The sequence below is a fragment of the Strix uralensis genome, chromosome 17 (assembly GCF_047716275.1).
Source record: "Strix uralensis isolate ZFMK-TIS-50842 chromosome 17, bStrUra1, whole genome shotgun sequence".
NCBI classification, from domain to species: Eukaryota; Metazoa; Chordata; class Aves; order Strigiformes; family Strigidae; genus Strix; species Strix uralensis.
The window spans coordinates 15,871,624-15,893,061 of record NC_133988.1 but is presented as its reverse complement, the minus strand read 5'-3'; the positions used below and the strand labels follow the sequence as shown (position 1 = coordinate 15,893,061).

The 21,438-nt window shown below is 45.1% G+C and overlaps 1 protein-coding gene across 6 annotated transcripts in view; it reads left to right on the top strand.

The window, feature by feature from the left end:
* Positions 1–21,292, top strand: part of HECTD4 (HECT domain E3 ubiquitin protein ligase 4) — a 79,313-nt gene extending 58,021 nt beyond the window's left edge. For 5 of the 6 annotated variants that reach the window (XM_074886795.1, XM_074886793.1, XM_074886796.1 and 2 more), the window contains 18 exons: positions 233–438; positions 1,387–1,566; positions 1,879–3,182; positions 5,145–5,352; positions 6,216–6,439; positions 6,522–6,673; positions 6,929–7,035; positions 7,934–8,057; positions 8,840–9,030; positions 9,655–9,801; positions 10,912–11,031; positions 11,176–11,331; positions 13,263–13,366; positions 14,337–14,558; positions 15,679–15,845; positions 16,312–16,507; positions 17,717–17,939; positions 18,522–21,292. In XM_074886795.1, coding sequence (XP_074742896.1) covers positions 233–438; positions 1,387–1,566; positions 1,879–3,182; positions 5,145–5,352; positions 6,216–6,439; positions 6,522–6,673; positions 6,929–7,035; positions 7,934–8,057; positions 8,840–9,030; positions 9,655–9,801; positions 10,912–11,031; positions 11,176–11,331; positions 13,263–13,366; positions 14,337–14,558; positions 15,679–15,845; positions 16,312–16,507; positions 17,717–17,939; positions 18,522–18,658 — 4,168 coding nt within the window. In that variant the 3' untranslated portion in view covers positions 18,659–21,292. Of the gene's footprint in view, positions 1–232; positions 439–1,386; positions 1,567–1,878; positions 3,183–5,144; positions 5,353–6,215; positions 6,440–6,521; positions 6,674–6,928; positions 7,036–7,552; positions 7,862–7,933; positions 8,058–8,839; positions 9,031–9,654; positions 9,802–10,911; positions 11,032–11,175; positions 11,332–13,262; positions 13,367–14,336; positions 14,559–15,678; positions 15,846–16,311; positions 16,508–17,716; positions 17,940–18,521 lie in introns of those variants that run through there. The other variant, XM_074886797.1, reaches the window with a different exon arrangement.
* Positions 21,293–21,438: the final 146 nt, after the last annotated feature.

The window sequence follows — 21,438 nt, the reverse complement described above, 5'->3', positions numbered from 1 at the left end:
AGTATTGAGGGACCAAGAGTGACAAAGATTAAAGATGTGCCGCTGAGCCTCTGTGAACACTCAGTATGTAGTTGCTCATTTTTATTTTTTTTTTTAGATTTTTCCTCTTCTCAGAGACTCATTTTCTGGGTGGTGGGATAAATACCACAGAGTGTTTCATCTTTCTGGGATTGGGTTGGCATTTTCAGTAGCTGGTTACAGTCTAACCAAACTGTTCTTCCTTTTTTCTCAGTTCATCCCTGTATAAAGCTCCGTGGGCTCGAGTGCTGGTCTACGGGCTTGGGCATAAAGTGAAAAGGAATGGTCAGTTAAACCTGATTGAAGCAGTGTGCTATCCTCGAGATGCCTCTCCAACCAACACAGGCCTAACGCCTCCCCCAACCACCAATCAGTACCCTTCAGTGATCACCCCTACGGACAAGGTCCACATCAAATTAGGTAAAAAAAAAAAAAAATTTAAAAACCTTTTTAACTGTATTCTCAGAAGTGAGACAAGCATCATCATTGCCTCTGTGTAGGAGCTTCCTATGTTACCAGTCCTGCTGTTGCTTAGGACAGTATTTCTGTACAAGGTATTAAGAAATGTGTCCTAGCAGAAATATGCAATCATTCTTAAGCAAGAAAACATGGTTTTATAAATGTTGCAAGCCATCTGACTCTGATTTTGTTAGTCCTGTTACATCTGTCAGTATCTGCTTTTTTCCTGAGTTTCATCTTCCATGAGTTCACAGAGCAGTGTTTTTGAATATTTCTGCAGTGTTCAAGTTGGTGCTAGTGCTGTTTGAGATGCTGTGTTACAGATGGAGATTAATTTTTTTTTTTTGCTTTTCTAGGTGATTGTAGGGTCCTTTACTATGCAGAGTAATACACATGCAGTAATACATAGGTCATCCCAGCTTCTCAAGTCAGAGCAATCATTAATATTCTTTTTACCCTTTCAGCCTAAGGGAGAGACAGTGGGATTTGTTTAGAGCAGTGAAGGTGACTGAGCTGCAGTAAGCTCTTAAAACTTTTGACTGGAGGTCCTTAAGTTCTTTTGCTGAACGACAGCATCTCTGATGTTTTTATCAATACTGATCACACACATCATACTACAAAGAAATGGTTTTGTAAAAGTCCTATATGTATTTAGATATGAAATAAGATTATTTTTAGCTGTACATATGTCATGTAAACAAAATGTTATCTGTACTCTTCTAATTATAGATTATATCAACACATCCTTATAGATAAACATTCCTATTTGTTTATTACAAGGTACTTAATAGAGAAAATTCTCACTTAGCATAAATTTAGCCTCAAAAAAATCCTAAGAGATATGATATTACTTTTACTTCACAAATGCCTAGAGTCATGATAAGTATTTTCTTTGACCTTTTTGCTTAGGAGTGTCTCCTCCTCCTGGAGCTGTGTTGGTCCTGCATTCTCTCCCTCTTGAGTTCCCCCTGGCAATGGCATTTGCAGAACAGCTGTTAACTTGGAAATTGGAAGATGGGGATGGAAAATCAGAAGATGAACTGGATACTATTCCTGCTTCAGTACTCTTGCAAGTAGTGGAATTTTTAGGTGAGAATGCAGTATTTCCTTAGTAACGAGCACCAATAATGGGCTGGCTTAGATGGAGAGTTTAGGCCAAAAAATTACAGTTACAAAGTATTTCTGAGCTCTTCCATTACATTGAAATTTTATTCAAACTCCAGAATCTTTCTGTTGATATGCACTTCATGCAATAGCTTTCCTGTCTGTCTTACTGCTGACATACAGCCATTGAAATGACCTTCTCTTGTGCTTTTATTTAATGTTACTGTTGCAATTCATGTAATGAAGCTACTAAGAGTGAAATATCACTGACTCCCACCTCCTGCCTTCCTCACACAGGGAACTTTCTCTGGACAACTGACATGGCAGCATGTGTGAAGGAATTAATATTTCATCTCTTGGCTGAGTTGCTTCGCAAAATTCACAATCTGGAGCAGAAAAAAAACCCAGCAGGATTGTCATCTTCTATTGCCCTTCAGCTAAATCCCTGTCTAGCTATGCTTATGGCTCTGCAGTCAGAACTTCACAAGTTGTATGATGAAGAAACGCAAAACTGGGTGTCTGGAAACGCGTGCGGTGGTTCTGGTGTGGGAGGGGCTGACCAAGGAAGATTTTCAACGTACTTCCACGCTCTGATGGAGGTCTGCCTTGCTGTAGCAGAAGTAACCTTACCTATCAATATGAGTGTCACAGCTACTGTGATGTCTTCAACAAGTGCCCCAAATCTTAGTGACTCTTCGTCCTCGTCTTCATCTTCTCCAGGACAGACGCCGCAGAGTCCAAGCTTGCTGTCAAAGAGGAAAAAAGTCAAAATGAAGCGGGAAAAGACATCATCTTCAGGCAAACGGTCTTCATCCAGAGCGGCTGAAACGGACGCTGCGATCCTCAGTATAGGAGGAAGCAAACCTGAGGACATGTTATGGTTTCACAGAGCGCTGACTCTGCTGATAATTCTCAGACACCTGACTAAAAAGGACCCCCAAGGATTGGGTGTGACAAACGATGCTGTGGCAGATGCATGTCAAGCACTAGTAGGTCCCACGGCTCACAGCCGCTTGCTTGTCATCTCTGGAATACCAACCCACTTGGAGGAGAGCACTGTCAGAAGTGCCATCAGGAAGGCCTGTAACGCGCACGGTGGGGTCTTCAAAGACGAGATCTACATCCCTCTGCAGGAAGAGGATCCCAAAAAAATCAAGGACAAAGCGGAAGGAGGAGAATGCAGAACTGAACTGGAAAAACCGACTGTTTCAAGCAGCGCGGACAGTTTGGATATCAGCAGCTCCAGCAGTGTCACGCCTGCCATGAGCGTTAGTGCTTCAGCCTCTACCAGCCAGGCTTCCCTCTGCAGCTCGCAGGGTATATCTCGGACCGTTAGCGATATCTCCGTTGACCAGTTTCAAGCTGGACTGGAACTGGCCATCCCACCAGGCTTGCTAGAACCACACGTTGTTTCCAGCCAGGAGAGTTTGGATCTCTCACACTGCAGTACCGGGAGCCTTGGCAGCCTTGGCAGCCTCGGGGAACCACTTGACAATGTAGAAACAGCTTCTGTGTCTGACGTTGGATCAATGTACACGGTCACATCTCTGGACAACCAGCCACTTCTGGCACGGCCGATCAAAGGTTTTGCTGTAGTAGAGGTAATAGCTTTCAATTGGGAGAGGGTGCCTTTTGGGTCAGTTTTTTTCTGAAAGAATGAGATCTGATTCTAGGAACTACTCTAACCTCTGGCTTTGAGAAATACTGTACTTCTTGTGGTTTGTGTGTAACAACAGATATGGATATTATAGACTGGCTCTTAGGAAGGATTTCTTTGCAGAAGGGGTTGTTGGGCGTTAGAATGGGCTGCCCAGGGCAGGGGGGGAGTCCCCATCCCTGGAGGGGTTGAAGAGTCGGGTTGACCCAGCGCTGAGGGATCTGGTGGAGTTGGGAACGGTCAGTGTGAGGTTCATGGTTGGACTGGAGGAGCTTCAAGGGCTTTTCCAACCCGGATGATTCTGTGATTCTGTAACACCTTGATTTGACTGTCAAGGAAAAAATGTGCTGTATATTTTCTTCTTAAAGATACTCCTGCTTGGTTGAGGCCACAACCTGAATGACGGGGAGCACAAGGCACTGTTAGCAAGGTGTAGCTCAGCACAGGTCATGGCTGCAGAATAAATATATGTCGATGTGCATGCGAGACTAAGGACATTAGGAATTCTCAGTCTGGGCAGGATGGCTGAGCAACACCAAGCTTGTTCTCCATTGAGTCTCCCTGTACCATTCACAGCCTTAGAAGCATTCGCTGTCCCTCAAAGGACAGAGGGGACCTGGTAGTGGAGTTACCAGGTAGCAATTTTAAAACAGAAGGAAGTACTCTTGCACCTTCCAAGTTGTAGAGCTCATTGCCACAAGGTGTTGCGGAAGCCGGGAGTGTAAATGAACTCAGAAGGGATTAAGTTCATGGAGGATGTGCAAATTGGCAGCTATTAAGCATAACAGTCAATGCAGCCTTCAGCTTAGGAAATCTTTTAAGCTGATGATTTCTGGAGGCTGAGAAAATATGTAAAGGAAAAAATCTGTTCATTTCCTCTTTTATGTAGTTTTCTTCAAAGATTTGCTACTGGCCACTGCTGGGGATAAATTTACAGATAGGTGGCCCTTTGGTTTGACCCACAAGGCAATTAATGCTTAATGACTACATTTTCACGTATTTTAAACCATCTATTCCTCTATAAAGTTACTTCAGAAGAGATGATAAATTTTGTTGCTGTCTGGTTCCAGATTAATTTTTAAAAGCATTGTGGGTGGCTGTCATTGATGCCAGATCACTCCAGGTTTTCAGCTACACACAAGAACCCTTCCTCCCTGTTGTTCCACGAACTGCGTGCTGCAGATTTATCAGAAGCTTGCAAAAGCACAGCCATTTCTGATAGCTTGTGAATGCAGAGGGACATTTTTGCATAGTCTGGGATTGTATCAGTTTCCCTTTCAGAAGAAAATCAGCTTATTCAGATAGAAAATCTTCAGTTGCTATTCTTAAGCTATTAATTGACATGAAGTCACTAGAGTTGAAATAAAGGATCAAGTGTGTACAGAAAGCTGTCGGCGTACTCGCATTGAAACCTACGCTGAGTCTGTAGCTGCTCTGATAATGATGCATGGTGGTTATTCTGGGAATCAAAGGAAGTTATTGTTCCTGTTCCCAGTTTGTGTAGCTGAGACTTCAAGGCCTGTGCTAATTTAGATGTATTTTTCTAAAGGGAGAATGGAAGCAAGGACAGCCGAGTTGCAAATAATGACAGGTTACCTATCTGAAACTTTCAGCTTTTTGTTTGATATTTCTAAAGGCTGTATCCAGACTAAGAAATGGAATAGCTGGTTCAGAGCTGTGCCTGATTAACTCGCAGCGTGGTGATTTCAGTGGCCAGATGTTCTTAAAAAGGATGTTTCCTAAGCTGAACCTGAATTCTGGTATCCAATTATTGATGTAGAATGTTGGAAGAGATGTGATCATGATTATCTACATGGGGAGGGGGGAGAAGGTTTAAGACTTAAATTCATATAAATGGAAGTTAATTTGTCAGAGTTCCTGTTAACTAATTTCATTATTTGTACAGATAAGGTCAAGAGCTAAAATAGAGAAAATCCGAGCCAGTCTATTTAATAGTAGTGATCTCATTGGTTTGTCAAGTCTGGATGGTGAAGATGAACTGATGGAAATGTCAACTGAAGAGATTTTAACTGTTTCTACTGTAAATCAGAGTTTATTTGACACACAAGGGAGCCCAGCACTGGAAGATTATTTCAATGATAAGTCAATAAAAGGTATGTGGTTTTCGTATTGGCATAATATTTCATATTATCTCACTTGTATTGTACATTTTTTGGGGAACATGGAGGAGTCAGATTCTCCTCACTGGTGTAAATTCAGTGTGACTCGCTAATTGATGGGTGACAACGAGGGGGAGCCAGGGAGCAGGTTTCCTCCCTCTCCTCAGTGGGCAAGCAGCTATTTGCAGCCTGAACATTGCTCAACTGTCTTCACAGCTAGTCAAACAGTAGAAAAAAGAAAAAAAGAAAAAGAAAAAAAAAAAAAACCACAAAACTCACAAAAAACTCCCCACCAACCCAGAAAACTACTGAGTTGTTCAGTGACTTTTTTGAGAAAATCACCACTGTAATAATTTACCATTGTTAGACACAGCATAATTTTAGAGTTGAAACTGTTCAAGTAGAACAGCTAGTAATTTATATTCTCTACCAACATGAGAGCTTTACAGACCCTAATACGCTTGAAATGGGCCTGGATCAGGGGTCAGAGGGATAATACTTGGAGGAGGTTCAGTTGACTGCTTGTTCAATGGATAGGTGTTGGTGTGTACCTACACAACATAGTTTTTATACTGGCATCATAAATAATCTACTTCTTTCATTACCACTGCGGTCACTCAAATAATAATTACAATATGTTGCCAAAATGGGAGAAGGCATTCAATTCTCTCTCATAAATGGGGTATTAGAGTGCAGAAAGGTCTGCTAGTAGAATTTTTCTAAGTGATTTTTCTCTCTCAGAGCAAGTGGCATGTGATGCAATATTTTAGCTGAATGCAAAATGTTTTTTCACGTTTCAAATTTGAAACAGGTGTCATGGTATATTGTACCATGTTGCTCTTTTTTTTTTTAATTAGGTGAGAAATTGGTCCCAGGTGCTCGGGAAGTCCTCACAGAAATATTTAAAAGCTGCATCCACTCTGAGCAAATGCTGAGCCTAACTCCAGCAAAACCCATTAAGGTTGCGGATATCTATCTTAGTAAAGAGCAGATAAATTCTCAGACTCCTGGAAACCTTCTTCATGTGTTCTTCACAAATGTCCGCCCTCCAAAGAAAGTACTAGAGGACCAGCTTACTCAGGTAGTGCTCTGAAAACTATTTTCAGCATCTTTTTTGTGTAACTTGAAAGCCTTGGGTAATTATTCACTTTCTGTGTTGGAAGATTTTAAGGAAATACGGTGTGCCCAAGCCAAAATTTGACAAGAGCAAGTACAACAAGGCGGGCAAAGAACAGCATCCAGTGAAAGTTGTGAGCACCAAGCGCCCAGTTACTAAACCACCTACGAAGGAAAAGTCTATGCTCAATAGTGTCAGGTTGGTGTCTTCAGCCTTTTGACAATTGCAAAACATTTGATTTCTCGTTAGGAATCCAGATTTTTATTTTTCCCTCTGTATTTCCATGTGTGGATTGGAGGGGGGAAATGCGACTTTGAGATTATAAAAGACCCCCAAGGAATGTTTTGGTTTCTTGAACAGACTATAATAAATAAAATTTTTTTAATAGAATTTAAAAAAAACCCTTTTTTAATAAAATAAAACTTTTATCCTAACATTTATTTTGTCCCTTAGCCGAACAGCCTTAAGTGAGAAGAAACCTACCGTAAAGCCAAAATCTCCTGAGAAGAGCAAACCTGAAGAGAAGGACCCTGAAAAGTCTCCCACAAAGAAACAGGAAGGTAATAGCTGTATAGAATTTTTCTGTAGTGTTACGTTGTAGAAAAGAAATACATTTTTTTTTTGTATTGGCATGCTTATGTGATGTCATCATAGATTTGTTTTGTCTTTGTTTTTAATGAGGCTAACTTAATTTTTTTAAATAGCGATTAAAATGCTGCTTTTATTTGTATATCTGTAAATCTGGACTCATCAACGTAAGTGAGAGCAAACCATGCTCACACAGTTCCCTCAACGGTGTGTGTAGGCCATGTGCACCCACTGGGTAGAGAACTGGCTTCCTAAGAGGTATAGAGAGTTTCTAGGCTTTTTTTTTCTACAGTGTGAGATTAGGATATTGTGGGGTTGAACTATGTGGTTTTAAATGGTGTTTCTCAACTTATGTGGCAAAATTATTAAGTTACAAGAGAAAAATTGGACAAAAGAGAAGCTTCATAACTAGTCTCTGTGGAGGAGACAGCACAGCCGTGCCATGACAGGGGTTAGTTCCAGGGTTTTGCTTGATATTTTTTTCTCTAGTCCGGCGGAAGAGTGAGTAGACACGAGCTTGGACTCTGCTCTTCACTGTAGGAGATGCCAGGTTGGTTCAGAAGAGGGGAATTTCAGCGTTCAGCCAAGGATGGATCCTTGATACCTGGTTAGATACATTGGTGGAGCGATTCCAGAGGGCAGCTGGGGGATTTGTGTCCTTGAGAGGAAAGGATGAGTGTCGGTTACTGAAGGCCAGACTGGACCTGAATAGCGTGATGGGTAGAACTACTCAAGAAACGAGCCGTGGTGGGATGGGTAGAACCAGGAGGAAGCTGGCAGGTAGCCACCTCATACACCGACCATTTTCCTGTGTGGTGTGTAGACTTTATAGTAAGTCATTAATTATTTGATGGTCTTATCTTTGCTCAGTTCCTGAGGAGAAGTATTTGACACTGGATGGATTTCACAGATTTGTGGTTGACCGATCTAAACAGGATATCCGTAGTGTGTGGAGAGCTATTCTGTCCTGTGGGTATGATCTGCATTTTGAAAGGTACATTTTGCAAATCTTTTTGTAAACGTGTTACTGATTAATTGTGCTCACTTTAAAAAACACTCGATCCCACTGTTCCTACTCCAAGTAGCTTTAACCAGTGTGTTAGTAACATGCAAACTTCTATCCGTGTAGAGAAAATTGTTGGTTATTTTCTTAAAACATGCTTTAAAAGAGTCACTCTGCTGTCAAAATACAGGTTCCTGCATAGCTAACAACATAGCTAACAAAATCATATGCCATACTGCCCTTTATAGCTTCCAAACTGTATAATAAATTGGCCCAACGAGAATTATAGATCCATCTGGCTGTCTCTGGTTTCCTTCCACAGCAGCTTTCTCTTCTGTGCACTGGGTAATTGTTTAAACTGGCAGTGTTGTTACTGGGTCAGAAGTAATGTAGAAGAGGGAACGGTTACTTCCTTGTTAATATTGTACAGGAAGAAAGTCCCTTAAATGAATCCTCCTTATCACCTTGTGTCAAGCCACAAGCTAATTGCCACATCTCCGTCCCCTGTATCCGCTTCAGAGCGTAAAGAAGATAGTGTGGTAAGTGAGCTCAATAGGCAGTTCCTTTTTTTCTTATTATTTAATAACAGTGAGGCAAGATTAGGTGATGAATCAGTTGTTATTCTCAAACTGGAATTTTTGTAATGGAACATCTCTGCTTAAGAAAAGGGGAGAAAAGTAGAACAAGCTACCTGGTGTTGTGCTCCACGTGCTCTTAGCGAGCAGTGTGATTGCACGTAGGTTTCAACAGGTCTCACGCCTTTTACATTTCAGGTGTGCCTGCATCGATGCACGACATGCTCAGAAAGCGTCCCGGAAATGGACACTGGAAATGGATGTAGCCCTCGTCCAGTACATTAACAGGCTTTGTCGTCACCTTGCGATTACACCAGCACGACTCCATCCCCATGAAGTTTATCTGGATCCAGCTGATGCAGCAGATCCCAGAATCTCCTGTCTGTTGAGTATGTATAGATTTGTTTGTGTAGAGGCTTTCTTCAGTGGAAGAGCTGGGGAGTGCTCCTGAAGGACCTGGCTGTCGACCAGGTGGTTGGGCCATTCCTTTGGAGGTGGCAGACATGGGCTGAGGGGAACACCGAGCCTCGGTTTTTCTCTCTCCTTGGGTGTGCTTGGGTACTGCTGTACCTTCGTCAGCATCGCTAGAAATGTGCTGCATCTGTTCTCCACTCTCCGAGCGTGCCTTCTGGGTCAGGCCAGAGCAGGAAGATATCTGGGGAGTTTAGCTTGCAGGGGGAGGGAAGGTCAGGTTTCAGTTCTGGACCTAGGCAGAGTTTAGTCAACTAAATCCTGTTCTAAGCACTAAGTTCCTTTAAGAGGGTCTCCAGATAACGCAGATTCAGTGATGGTGAAAGACGCTGGGCTCAGACACCCAGAAACTCAAGATCCAGGAAGGATCATCACAGCTCACCACTGTTCTTGTATCTTCAGCCCTCTTGATGTGCAGGGAGCAGGTGGGGCTCCTTTAGAAGGGAGCTCGTGTGGCTCCTGGACTGAATCTGCTGGGACAACAGTCTTTGCAGCAGGTAGGGAACCTCTTTCTCTCTCTGACTGGATGTTTCCCACCTCAGATGTTCCTGTTGAAAGTCTCCGCCTACGGTTTGCGCTGCTTCAGTCTCTCAATACAACGTTGGAGACGTTCTTCTTGCCTCTGGTGGAGCTTCGGCAGACCGAGATGTACGCGAACAGCATCGCTGCGCTGCTGCAGGAGGCCAAAGGTCAGATCCTGGGCGAATGGGGTGGTTGCCTGAACGGGGGCACTCTGCACCACGTGGAATTCCTTAGTATATTTTGCAGAAGGTTTTAATGCGTGTGTACACATGACAGAAAGGAGAACGTAGAGGGGAGAGGGACAGCAAGAATAAGGAGTGGTTTCAGTGCGCTAACGAAGGCTTATTGGCTTCATTCTCAGCCCGATAAGCTGGCGCAGGGTCTGAGATGACAGCCAAAAAATGGCATTAACCCAAGGGCACTTCTCAGTGTGGGAGTTTTTTCTTGCTTTGTTTTTTAAAGGCGAGGGGGATTATTCTTGCAAGTAGTTAATAGACACTGTGCACCTTTGGTGACCATGGAGGGAGTCAGCCCATCTTTTCTGTCTGTGGGTGGCCTTTGAATGTGCCTTTATCTTCTTGGGCGTATCCGTAGATGAAAATTCTTTGTTAGTCAACGAGCAGCAGATCAGGTGAAAGTCCCAGGACATGTTGGCATCCTCATTGTCATTGAAGTTGTAGAATTAGAGAGATCAAGAAAATACTTACCGTGTGTCAGCATTTAAAATAGTTTTTACAAGCCTTCATTAGCATACAAGCCCAAGATTTAGGTCATTACATTTCCTAAACGATACAGAATTCACCAAAGGTATCGATGTGTGTAAATAGGCTTTTATATTGGCCCAGCTAGGAAAAAAACTTGTAATCCCAGTATTGGGGAAGTGAGGAATGTTCAGTGATTTGTCTTTATAGAGCCCATACTTATGGTGCAGTGTGACAGCCCTATTTTTTATCATGTTTTCTTGCCTGTAGCATTACTGTCAAAACATCTCAGATTTCTGAAAGCTATTTGGCAAAGTGTGATTTACAGAGATTCTGGTGGAGTTGCTAGGATCTATTTGTATAATGTGAGAATTGTGTTCATCAGGGTTCTAACCCAACGCACTTCTTCCACTGAACATTAGTAACAAATACTTTTTTAAAAAAAAAGTGGATTAGCCCTATTTTACCTACCTGATGAAGGTGAATTATTATTCTATTGTTGTCCATTAAAGAATTGCAGAAAATAAGGTGGTAGAAGGATGGATTAACTATGCTGGAATGTGTTTGTTTATTTAGGTTTAATCTTTTATGACACAAAAGTAACGGTAATGAACAGGGTGCTGAATGCCACTGTCCAAAGAACTGCTGATCACGCAGCCCCAGAAATCACCCTGGACCCTTTGGAAATCGTTGGAGGTAAGGGAAGCATTTATCCTCCTCAAAATCTATTTTAATCCACTGCAGTAAGTCAGATCTGTTTTAACCAAGCTCAGATGCTCATTAATGCGAAATCCTCTGAGTATGGGGATTCTATTTTTTTTTTCTTTTGTTTTTAAATAGGGGAGATCCGTTCTTCAGAAAATTCCTATTTCTGCCAGGCAGCGCGACAGCTCGCCTGCGTGCCCTCCTCGCAGCTCTGCGTTAAACTTGCCAGCGGTGGAGACCCCACGTACGCTTTCAACATCCGCTTCACAGGGGAGGAGGTTCATGGGACGAGTAAGTCGGGATCACGGAGTTACCAGCGTGGGTGGCGGCGGGTGCAGTTGTGAGAACTTCCTCCAGGTGGAATCCAGGTTTTCACCAGAACGTGGCTCGTGTCAGCCTTCAGGAGCAGCATCACCTTCGGGGTGTTTGTACTCCTGCAGATGGAAAAGAATGAAGCTTCCCAGAATTAAGCAAGCCAGATGGTTCATTTTCATATTTTAGCTAATACAGCAGGAAGGGTGCGTGCCTGGGCGTGCAGCTTCGCTAACTAGAGCAAGTAAATAAAGTCATAATAAGTTGTTTGAAGCACAGGGAGAGCATTTAGTAAGGATGTCTCTTCAGGTTGTTTTGATGCTCGGCCGTGGTAAACCCAGACTCTGCTGATGACCAAGACTTTTTAAAGTACTTGTTAGTAATGAGCTGGGTAATGCTACTGTGGTTTTTATTGTTAAAGTGATCTGAGATCATATAGCCAATAAATTAAGATATCAATAGATTAATATACCCTGTAGGTTTAAGATATACATTAAATACTAGTACAGGATACGTTATCAAACGTGGCTGTCAAGGAGTATGCAAGTGTTAACAGTTAAAAACAGTCATGCCCAAATGAGGTGGTTTGAAGAGTTGTTTTCAACTTGGCATCAGAAATATGAATCTGAGCTTGTCCCAGCCAAGCTGAAGAGATGGTGAGTATGATACGGTTTCGCTGCTTTAAAAACTGCCCTTAATTTTTGCAGTAAACAGTATTAAAATTGCACCTTCCTCATTTTTGCGAGGAGACGTACAATATTTCTTGTAATTGTTTTAATAATTTTCATGTGAGTGGTTAAAAGAATGAACCACAGAAAGGAATAAGCATTTAACTGTCCTGACTTCACCCAGCCAGTGCAGAGACAGACTCCTCGTGACATAGGAGCACCGCTTCCCAGCAGGAGGTGTTAAGCAATAATCTTTATTAAACAAGATTATATTTTAATTTGTGAGGGTTCATTCTGTAAGATCTTTGTGTGGATGCTGTCCAGCCCCATTTGGGTATTGACCCAGGGGGGTTGCTGGCTGCCGTGGCTGCTACGTGGGCTCCATGTCCTCCAGGAAAAGACTTGATTTAACCAAGAGCTGAGAGAAAAACTTGCTTTGCAGATCTGTTGAATAATTTATAAGGTATCAAGGCAAATATCAGCTGTGTGTCAAAGAAGAAAATTGATTGCCGTTATCTAAATTAATGCAGTCTCTGCATATTGATTGTAATAGGTCCTTTTTGGAGTTTCATGGGGATATATGGAGTTAGAGGAGAAAAGCCCCAAATGTGCTTCTCATATTACCAACTGGTGTCACCTATCAAATTGTGTAAAGGAAAATTCTTGCCGGTGTGCACCTATTAGCTGAACAAAGGGCTCCTTGATGCTTTCTCTCAAGGGGAATTCTTTTCTTTTTAAGGTCCGTGGTGGTTATTGACAGTATCTATAAAGAGATAAATGTTACGTCCACAGCACAGCATCTGTAATGATTTCTGATGCATTGCCTCGCTGCTTTTAGCTGTGGAAATGCTCCGTTGTTATGAAAGCAGCACCAGTCATCCCCTAATCAAGTAACTAATTCCATTTGCAGGCCAACTGGTGTAGCAAATGTTTGTGCTAGGCTTACGTATAGAGGGCTGGAAGACAAAGCAGCACTTGGGAATTCAGCAGGAAGCAATTCAATGAATATTTTTTTGCACATAATTAAACTATTTCAGTGTGGGCTTGCACGTGAGTAGTAGGCCGGCGTGGCTGGCATCTACCCCAGCCTCATTTAAGCCACGTGTCTGTGCAGTCAGAGGGGTTGAGCGTGTAATCGAAGGCATGAAACGTGATTTCAAGGAGAATGGCAAATTCTGGATTGAAAGGCAGCGGTAACAAGCCTCAGAGGGCATTTCATTATTTTGCCCCTCTCTTTTTCAGGTGGATCTTTCCGTCACTTCCTTTGGCAAGTTTGTAAAGAGTTACAGAGCTCCTCGCTCTCCCTTCTCCTGTTGTGCCCGAGCTCTGCAGTCAATAAGAATAAGGTGTGATATCTCAATGCAAGAAATTGAAGTTGCTTTTCTCTTTTTTGAATGCATGTGTTTGACCAGGAGTAGAACGCACTCAGTTAGCGACGCAGAGAGCAGCTTCAGATCAGCAGCCCCTGCCTGCGGATCGAACCAGCTCGGCCTCAGGTGCCGACAGAACTGACAGTGGCTGTTGATGAAGCCCCTGTGGCACTTCCAGTGGTGCTGCGGGTACTTGAAGTAGCCAAGTAGTCCAAACTGCAGAGCGTAGCAGAATTAAGACTCCTGGTCAAAGGTCACTTCGAGTGAATCCGGTTCACTTGTCTGATTTAGAGATTGTCCATCCCAAAGTAGCGAAGTCGTTTTGCTGGTATTTCTCCAGGAATGTCACCAGGGAAGTCAGTCGCATTGCTGGTAGAGTAAGACACTCCGTCCGTGCTATTTAATGCGTATTTAGTGTCCTCCTGTTTTGTGCAGTAGATGTATTGTAGAAACAAGATAAAGCTTACGGCCCAAAGAATTTACAGTGGTTGAGGTATAGTTCCTTCCTAGGAATATTGACAGGGTAGGGAAACAGTTCATTTCCCTCAACTTAAGACCAACTACGTAACAAACCTGGCTTTGCACATCCAGACTGTATTCCAGAAACATCCCACAGCTGAAGGACTTGGGTATCGAACTGATAATACAAATACAGAAGAGTCCTGTGAACGCTGATTAACAGAGCTTGTAAAAGCAGGGCTCTTCAGGAAACCAGCTTTATGGTATCGCTTTTGATGACGAAGTGATAAGATGATGCGATACAATATCTCTGTATAATATATACAGACTCCAGGCCACACCTGAGTCATCCGTTTGTAGCCAACTAACCAGTGTCCACCACGTTCAAATCGATATTGTCACAAGCCTCTTAACTTAACGCACAGGGTGTGCGTCGATCGTTAAATACTGGTTTGTGTGCTCTATTCTGTGTTTTTTTTTCCTAAAGGGGAAGTACATTTTGACGCCTAGCCCTATAACCTACGCAGAGGAGCAGCTCTTCCATTTCTTCGGGCAGCTCTTGGGTATCGCGATTCGGGCGGATGTTCCTCTGCCGCTCGACCTCCTGCCCTCCTTCTGGAAGACCCTGGTGGGGGAGCCACTGGATCCTGACCTTGATCTCCAGGAAGCTGACATCCTCACCTACAACTATGTCAAAAAATTTGAAAATGTAAGTCACCTTTTTTTTTATTTTCCCTCATCTTTTTTTTTTTTTTTCTTCAGGGTTTCCCCCACAGGTATGTTGCTGTAGTAGCAGCTAAGCTGCCTGCCCTAAGTGGTGGTGCTTGGCTTCATGACTAGTGGATGTTTTTCAAGTGAGCAGGGTCGTGAAGTGCTTTAACTCATCTTGAGTGCAGGATTTTACATCCTGATGGCTTGGAAAAGCTGCTCAGTCTCCTCTGCTGCCAAGCCCAGTGGAATTAAGGCTTCTGAAATGTTTACTGGAGCTTGGCAGGGCTAAACCAGAAAACAACCCACCAAAGCAGTTATTGGCTTTTGCTGTCCGTGATGGCTCCAGACGACAGAGCGAGCACTTTGTACCTCATGGCGACACCTTCAATGAGTCGCAAGAACAACGCGGTGTGACGTTGCCAGTCAGAGAGGGACTGGGGTGGGCGGTTGATCAACAGCCAGCTGAATGTGAGCCAGCAGAAGGCCAATGGTATCCTGGCTTGTATCTGCACTAGCGTGGCCAGCAGGGACAGGGAAGGGATCTTACCCCTGTGCTCGGCACTGGTGAGGCCGCCCCTCGATGAGTGGGTTCAGTTTTGGGCCCCTCACTCCAAAAAGGCCATTGAATGACTCGAGCGTGTCCAGAGAAGGGCAACGGAGCTGGTGCAGGGTCTGGAGCACAGGTCTGATGGGGAGCGGCTGAGGGAACTGGGGGGGCTTAGTCTGGAGAAGAGGAGGCTGAGGGGAGACCTCCTGGCCCTCTCCAACTCCCTGAAAGGAGGGTGCAGAGAGGGGGGATGAGTCTCTTGAGCCAAGGAACCAGCACCAGGACAAGAGGGAATGGCCTCAAGCTGCGCCAGGGCAGGGTCAGACTGGCTCTTAGGAAGGATTTCTTTGCAGAAGGGGTTGTTGGGCGTTGGAATGGGCTGCCCAGGGCAGGGGGGGAGTCCCCATCCCTGGAGGGGTTGAAGAGTCGGGTTGACCCAGCGCTGAGGGATCTGGTGGAGTTGGGAATGGTCAGTGTGAGGTTCATGGTTGGACTGGAGGAGCTTCAAGGGCTTTTCCAACTGAGATGATTCTGTGATTCTGTGACGTGCTGGTCTTGCGTTTCATGACAGATAAATGACGAGACAGAACTGGAAGCTCTGTGTGCAGAAATCGCTTCTCAGCATCTAGCGACGGAGAGCCCCGACTGTCCCAACAAACCCTGCTGCAAATTCACCTACCTGACCATGACCGGGGAGGAAGTGGAGCTCTGTCCCAGAGGCAGGCACATTCCCGTGGGGTAAGTAACAGCCTTGGCAGGACATTGTGCTGGGTTATGTGGGAAAGAAGCGTTTCTGGAATAATTTACCAAGCACCAGACTCTCCAGAGGCGCTTTGGTAACAAGCGGAGGACTGGAACAATCTGGAGAAGCTTTATGTTTGTTGGCAGGAGCTTGGAATCACTGGTGCTGTTTACTGCCTTTTTTTCTGTTGGAAGTGGAGAGCAAGGAGCGGTTTGATGGGGTGTTTGCTGGCTTTAGTAAACACCCCCCGGGTAGGAGCCCTGTGAGAAAGGGGCGAGTGTGAGGGGAAGGGAGGAAGCTGAGGAGAGTGGAATTAAATGGGGAAGCATCAGAATGCAAATAGCTTCATGCTCACTCCCGATTACTCAAAAGCAGAATCTCCCCATAAAAAATGTGTCACGGTCCGGGGAAGGGCCAGAGGGCTCTTGCGTGCTCTTTTGTCCCAAATCTCTGTCCCTGCAGGTGGGAGAACAAGGACGTGTACGCGACGGCGATCCGGAGCTTGCGGATGCGCGAGCTGCAGACCCCGGAGTGCATGACGGCCGTGCGCGCTGGGCTGGGCTCCATCATCCCCCTGCAGCTCCTGACCACGCTGACCCCGCTGGAGATGGAGCTGAGGACGTGCGGGCTCCCCTACATCAACCTGGAGTTCCTCAAGGTGCGAACAACTGCGGGTCCTGCGGGAAAACTTCCCTGTCTGAGAGGGAGAGGAGAGAACCCTCCCGGGGGGAAGGTGTTAGGGGAGAACCTTCTGCTTGTCGTACAGCCGGGATGGTCCTTGTGGACACTGGCCTGTACTCAGATGCCCCACTTCCACCCCCAAGGAGGTTTTTTAAGTTTTCACTGGATTCAGGAAATAATGAGGGTGGGGCTTGTTCCTGAAGGGAATCATGAATTTACTATTTAACATCAAATTTTAAATCTGTCTCTATTTTCTTGAGCTTTATTCACTATTTGCCACTTGAGCTAAGGGCTGAAAGAGACATAGCTCTTATTTTGAATTGCAAAGAGTTTCTGAAAATCTAAAACTAATCTGTAACAGACAAACAGACAACTTAAGAAGGGCAACGGAGCTGGTGCAGGGTCTGGAGCACAGGTCTGATGGGGAGCGGCTGAGGGAACTGGGGGGGTTTAGTCTGGAGAAGAGGAGGCTGAGGGGAGACCTCATGGCCCTCTACAACTCCCTGAAAGGAGGGTGCAGAGAGGGGGGATGAGTCTCTTGAGCCAAGGAACCAGCGCCGGGACAAGAGGGAATGGCCTCAAGCTGTGCCAGGGCAGGGTCAGACTGGCTCTTAGGAAGGATTTCTTTGCAGAAGGGGCTGTTGGGCGTTGGAATGGGCTGCCCAGGGCAGGGGGGGAGTCCCCATCCCTGGAGGGGTTGAAGAGTCGGGTTGACCCAGCGCTGAGGGATCTGGTGGAGTTGGGAACGGTCAGTGTGAGGTTCATGGTTGGACTGGAGGAGCTTCAAGGGCTTTTCCAACCCAGATGATTCTCGGATTCTGTGACGTTCTGGTCCTAAATCCTTTCATTTTGTTACTGTAAGAATTAGGCCATAAAAAGAACTGTTTTCTTGTGCCAGAAGTTGTAGAATACGCTCAACCATGGGTGTTAGTGCTGAACTGCCCCTGTCCTGCCTAGTGAACGAAGCGGCACCACGCATGGCAGCAGAGACGTTACAGAAGCCGATGGGCTAAAAAGATACAAACCCACGTGTATTAACACCCTCCTGTGGGTGGATTTTCTTAATGACTCTGCAAAGGCAGGAGAGTCTGGAGGGGGGAGAGGGGTCGGGACCCTTCCAGCCTCTTACAGCGGAAGCAGGGAGAAGAAAGCGGCCATAGTGCCTCCTCCTCCTCCTCCTCTCCAGGCGCACACCATGTACCAGGTGGGCTTGATGGAGACCGACCAGCACATCGAGTTCTTCTGGAGCGCGCTGGAGATGTTCACGCAGGAGGAGCTCTGCAAGTTCATCAAGTTCGCCTGTAACCAGGAGCGGATCCCCTTCACCTGCCCCTGCAAGGACGGAGGCCCCGACACGGCCCATGTCCCGCCGTACCCCATGAAAATCGCCCCCCCCGACGGGGCTGCAGGTCTGTTTGCCCTGTTAAGGCAAAATCAGTTCTTGCAGTGTTGTTCTAGCCGGCAGTTCCCTCTTTTGTTTTAATTTAAACTTGTGTTTTGTGCACAAAGAACGACAAGAGAGAGGCAGGCAGTTATGGCTGTAAATAAGAAGAGAGAGAACTTGTTTTTAAACCATGTCAAAACAAAAATTGAAATTAACTGCTTAAAATATTGCCCTCTAGAGACAGGAAGAGAGTTTGTGTAATATTTGTCCCATACACTTCTCAAATGATGGGAAAGTCGTCTGATTTTTCAGCTATCAGAAAAAACAAAAGAAAAGGAAGTCTCTTAAGTTTAACTTCTGTATGTTGCAAAATCCGTTCTGGGGTTGTTTCGAAACACCACATCAGAAAAAAAGCTCTTGGCTATCAGAAATATATTGGCCTGAGGACTGAGGGAGAAGCAGTGCAGGATTTAAGGTTTGAGACACACATGACAGGCAGGAAATATATTTTTTTTTTTCCCTTCAGCGGGGGGAAGGATGCTTTGGGAGGAGGAGGCGAGATGTGGCGGGCGTGTTCAGACCCTTTCTGTTGCTTTTTTCCCTGCAGGTTCCCCCGACTCTCGGTACATCCGTGTGGAAACGTGCATGTTTATGATCAAACTGCCGCAGTACTCCTCGCTGGACATCATGCTGGAAAAGCTGCGCTACGCCATCCACTACCGGGAGGATCCGCTCAGCGGCTGAGGGGGAGAGGGGGACGCCTCGAGGTGACTCTGGATTGTTTCGTGACTCCGCTAACGTTGGAAACCCTTCAGTTCACGTAAAAATACCTCCTGTAACACTGTGTGACGAGCTGGAGGTTAATTTATTTTCTGAACTTTTGTTCCCGTTACAATAATTATTGGAAGACTTACATTTTGTATTTGTAGACTTTGTGGTGGACTGGTTATTTTGCTGCCTTGTTTGTGGAATATTTGTAGGATAGTTTAGTAAAGACCAGTTTGTGTATAATTTAATTTTGAAAAACCTTTCAACATGTACATTTCTAATTTTGTAATTGAGAGCGATACGACCCACGCAAACACAACAAACGTGAGGGCGTTCTGAGTGCGGTCGCACTCGGAGGCGAAGCCTCGTCGCTCGCTCTCCCCTGAAACATTTTTGAGTACAAAAATGGAAAGAATTGGGTGTGGGGAGGGAATCGCCGCAGGAACAGAGCGCGGTGCCTCCTGTCGCAGGCGGAGATCGTGCAGGATTTCTAGCACTTGAGTTTTAGAGCAGAAAACGTGCTGCCAACCTGCGTGGTTACGTCTCCACCATTTTCTCGTAACTTTTTAAACTCTGAGCAAGCACACGGGTCGCTGCCACAGTTAATCTGGGGTTTCAGCTTGACACATTTCACTCTTTGATTAGGAAGATTTGTAATTGCAAGAACAGTGAAAGGGCTGTAATTCAGTTGGGTTCTTGCCCCAGATGTTCTTGAATGTCTGCTTGGCTTAGTAACAAAATAATTTATTGTAATTAAAATATTAGCAGAAATAAAATGGCTTCTCTCTGTATGGTGTAAGATACCACAGTTCAAGCTTCTAATCTGTCACTTTATCCTATTTCCGAACAAGCTTTCAGAATAATCAATGCGTGGTTCAACACCTGTAACTCATTTTTGTACTCAAAAATGATCTTTGATCTAAGAGCAAATGATCCTAGAAGGAGGATGAGGTTTGGAGAAGGCACAGAGTTACGCAGATGAAGACAAAGCTTCTGTTTTCTACGGAAAGATAATAGCGGACTAGGGAGAGCGAACAAATCTCTCAAGTTTCCCTTTTGTATGTTGTGAAATCCGTTCTGGGGTGGTTTCCAATCACCACATCAACACCCGGATCTTCCTTTGCTCCTCTAAAAGCGGTTGCCCTGCGCCGGGTGCCTGTCGAAGTCACGGGCGTTGCTTTGTCGATCCCTTAGAACCCGCCTGCGCCCCAAGAACGGCGAGGAGAGCCCGAGCTGGCGGCGCGGGGGGGGACGTTCCGCTGCCCCGCGAGGCTCCGCGCTGGGGTGTAACTGTGCTTCGAGGTTGGTGTTCCGTGTCTCTTTAGAAGACAACATACACTCATCGGGCTTGTCGGTGGTGATGGGAGTTGAAAAAGCTGTATTTATTGTATATTATTGTGAATATTGGGAACGGTGAGTGTGTGGTATGTGGAAGATAAGGTGTGAGTAAGAGAAAAGCCTAAACACGTGTGTATATTCTTGTTCTTCTGTGAGCGAATGGAGAAACGTGTGTGCGGCCGTTGTCGAGATGGTTGTTGGTGTCCCGAGTCCCCGCAGCCCGCGGCTGGGAAAGCTCTTCCCCCTCTGTTGCATCCGCAGGAACAGCCCCAGGGCGGAAGATTATTTCCTCTCGAATTTTGTCCATTTCCTGGTAGAAGCGTAGATGTAGCTCAGAAACCGGCGGAAGCGCAAACCCACAGAGTTTGCCCAGAGCAGGGGGAGGAGGAAAAAACAAAAAAACCACAAAAACAACCCAGCTTGGGCCCCTCGGTGCCACGCGGGACCTCCCCTGAATTTCATGGCAGAGATGTGGCTGCTGAAGGTGACGCGCTGGGGGCTGGTTTTGGGGTTTAAATCGCCCATTTTGGGCCCGTAAGGCTTCGGGTGGACTTACGGGGGCTGGAGAACTCGCTGTGCCAACGGTTTCCAGGGCTGTTGATCACCGCTGCGAGGCCGAAACTGCTGCTGCTGCCTGTCTGCTCCTGCCAGAGCCCCCCGGAGTGGAGCCTGCCTGCGGCCTGGCCCTGACACGTCTGCTGTAAAGTGACTTGATACATATTTATTACAATTAATTATTTATGATTACAGATAACAAACTTTTAGTCAATGCTGTTTACACCTCGCTGTGTAAATGAAGCTTCTTCTACAGGAGAAATGTCACACCAATAAACAACCTTCATCAACTTTGTTTTTTTCTGAGGAATGAAGATACGAGAATGAGTTGAGGGGGGTTGGCTTTTTTTTTTTCTACATGACTAGGAAGGAAGCGCTGCAGTGGTTCCACTGTAGCTCAAATGGCCTTTTAATTAAAGCTTTTAAAATCATCATTACTTCCTTGTGCTTTAAATGAACTTGACATTGTCTGTAATAGCCTTGTTTGTCAAAGCAAAGATTGGTTTGTGATTTTATTTTTTTTTTAATATATATTCATTCAGAATGTAAAATTATACTAAACAATGGAGGAAAAAAAAAAAACAAATGAACCAAACCTCTGGAGCTGGGTCTTAGTTCTAGCGCGGTGTGTGTCCCCTCGGTTCCGTACACAGCAGTAACCTGTGACGTGCTCTTGGCCATGGCGTGTGCACTTGCATAAAGGAGATTCTCACCCTCCCCTCGCCTGTGTCGTGTCCTTCTTTGAGGCTGGAAAGGCTGAGATTGGTCCTCCCAGTGGGAGCTGTGCGTTTTTTAGGGGTTAATATACTGGCAGTTGTAGTTACTTAGACCAGAAATGTAAATATTTGGTATAGAAGGGAAAG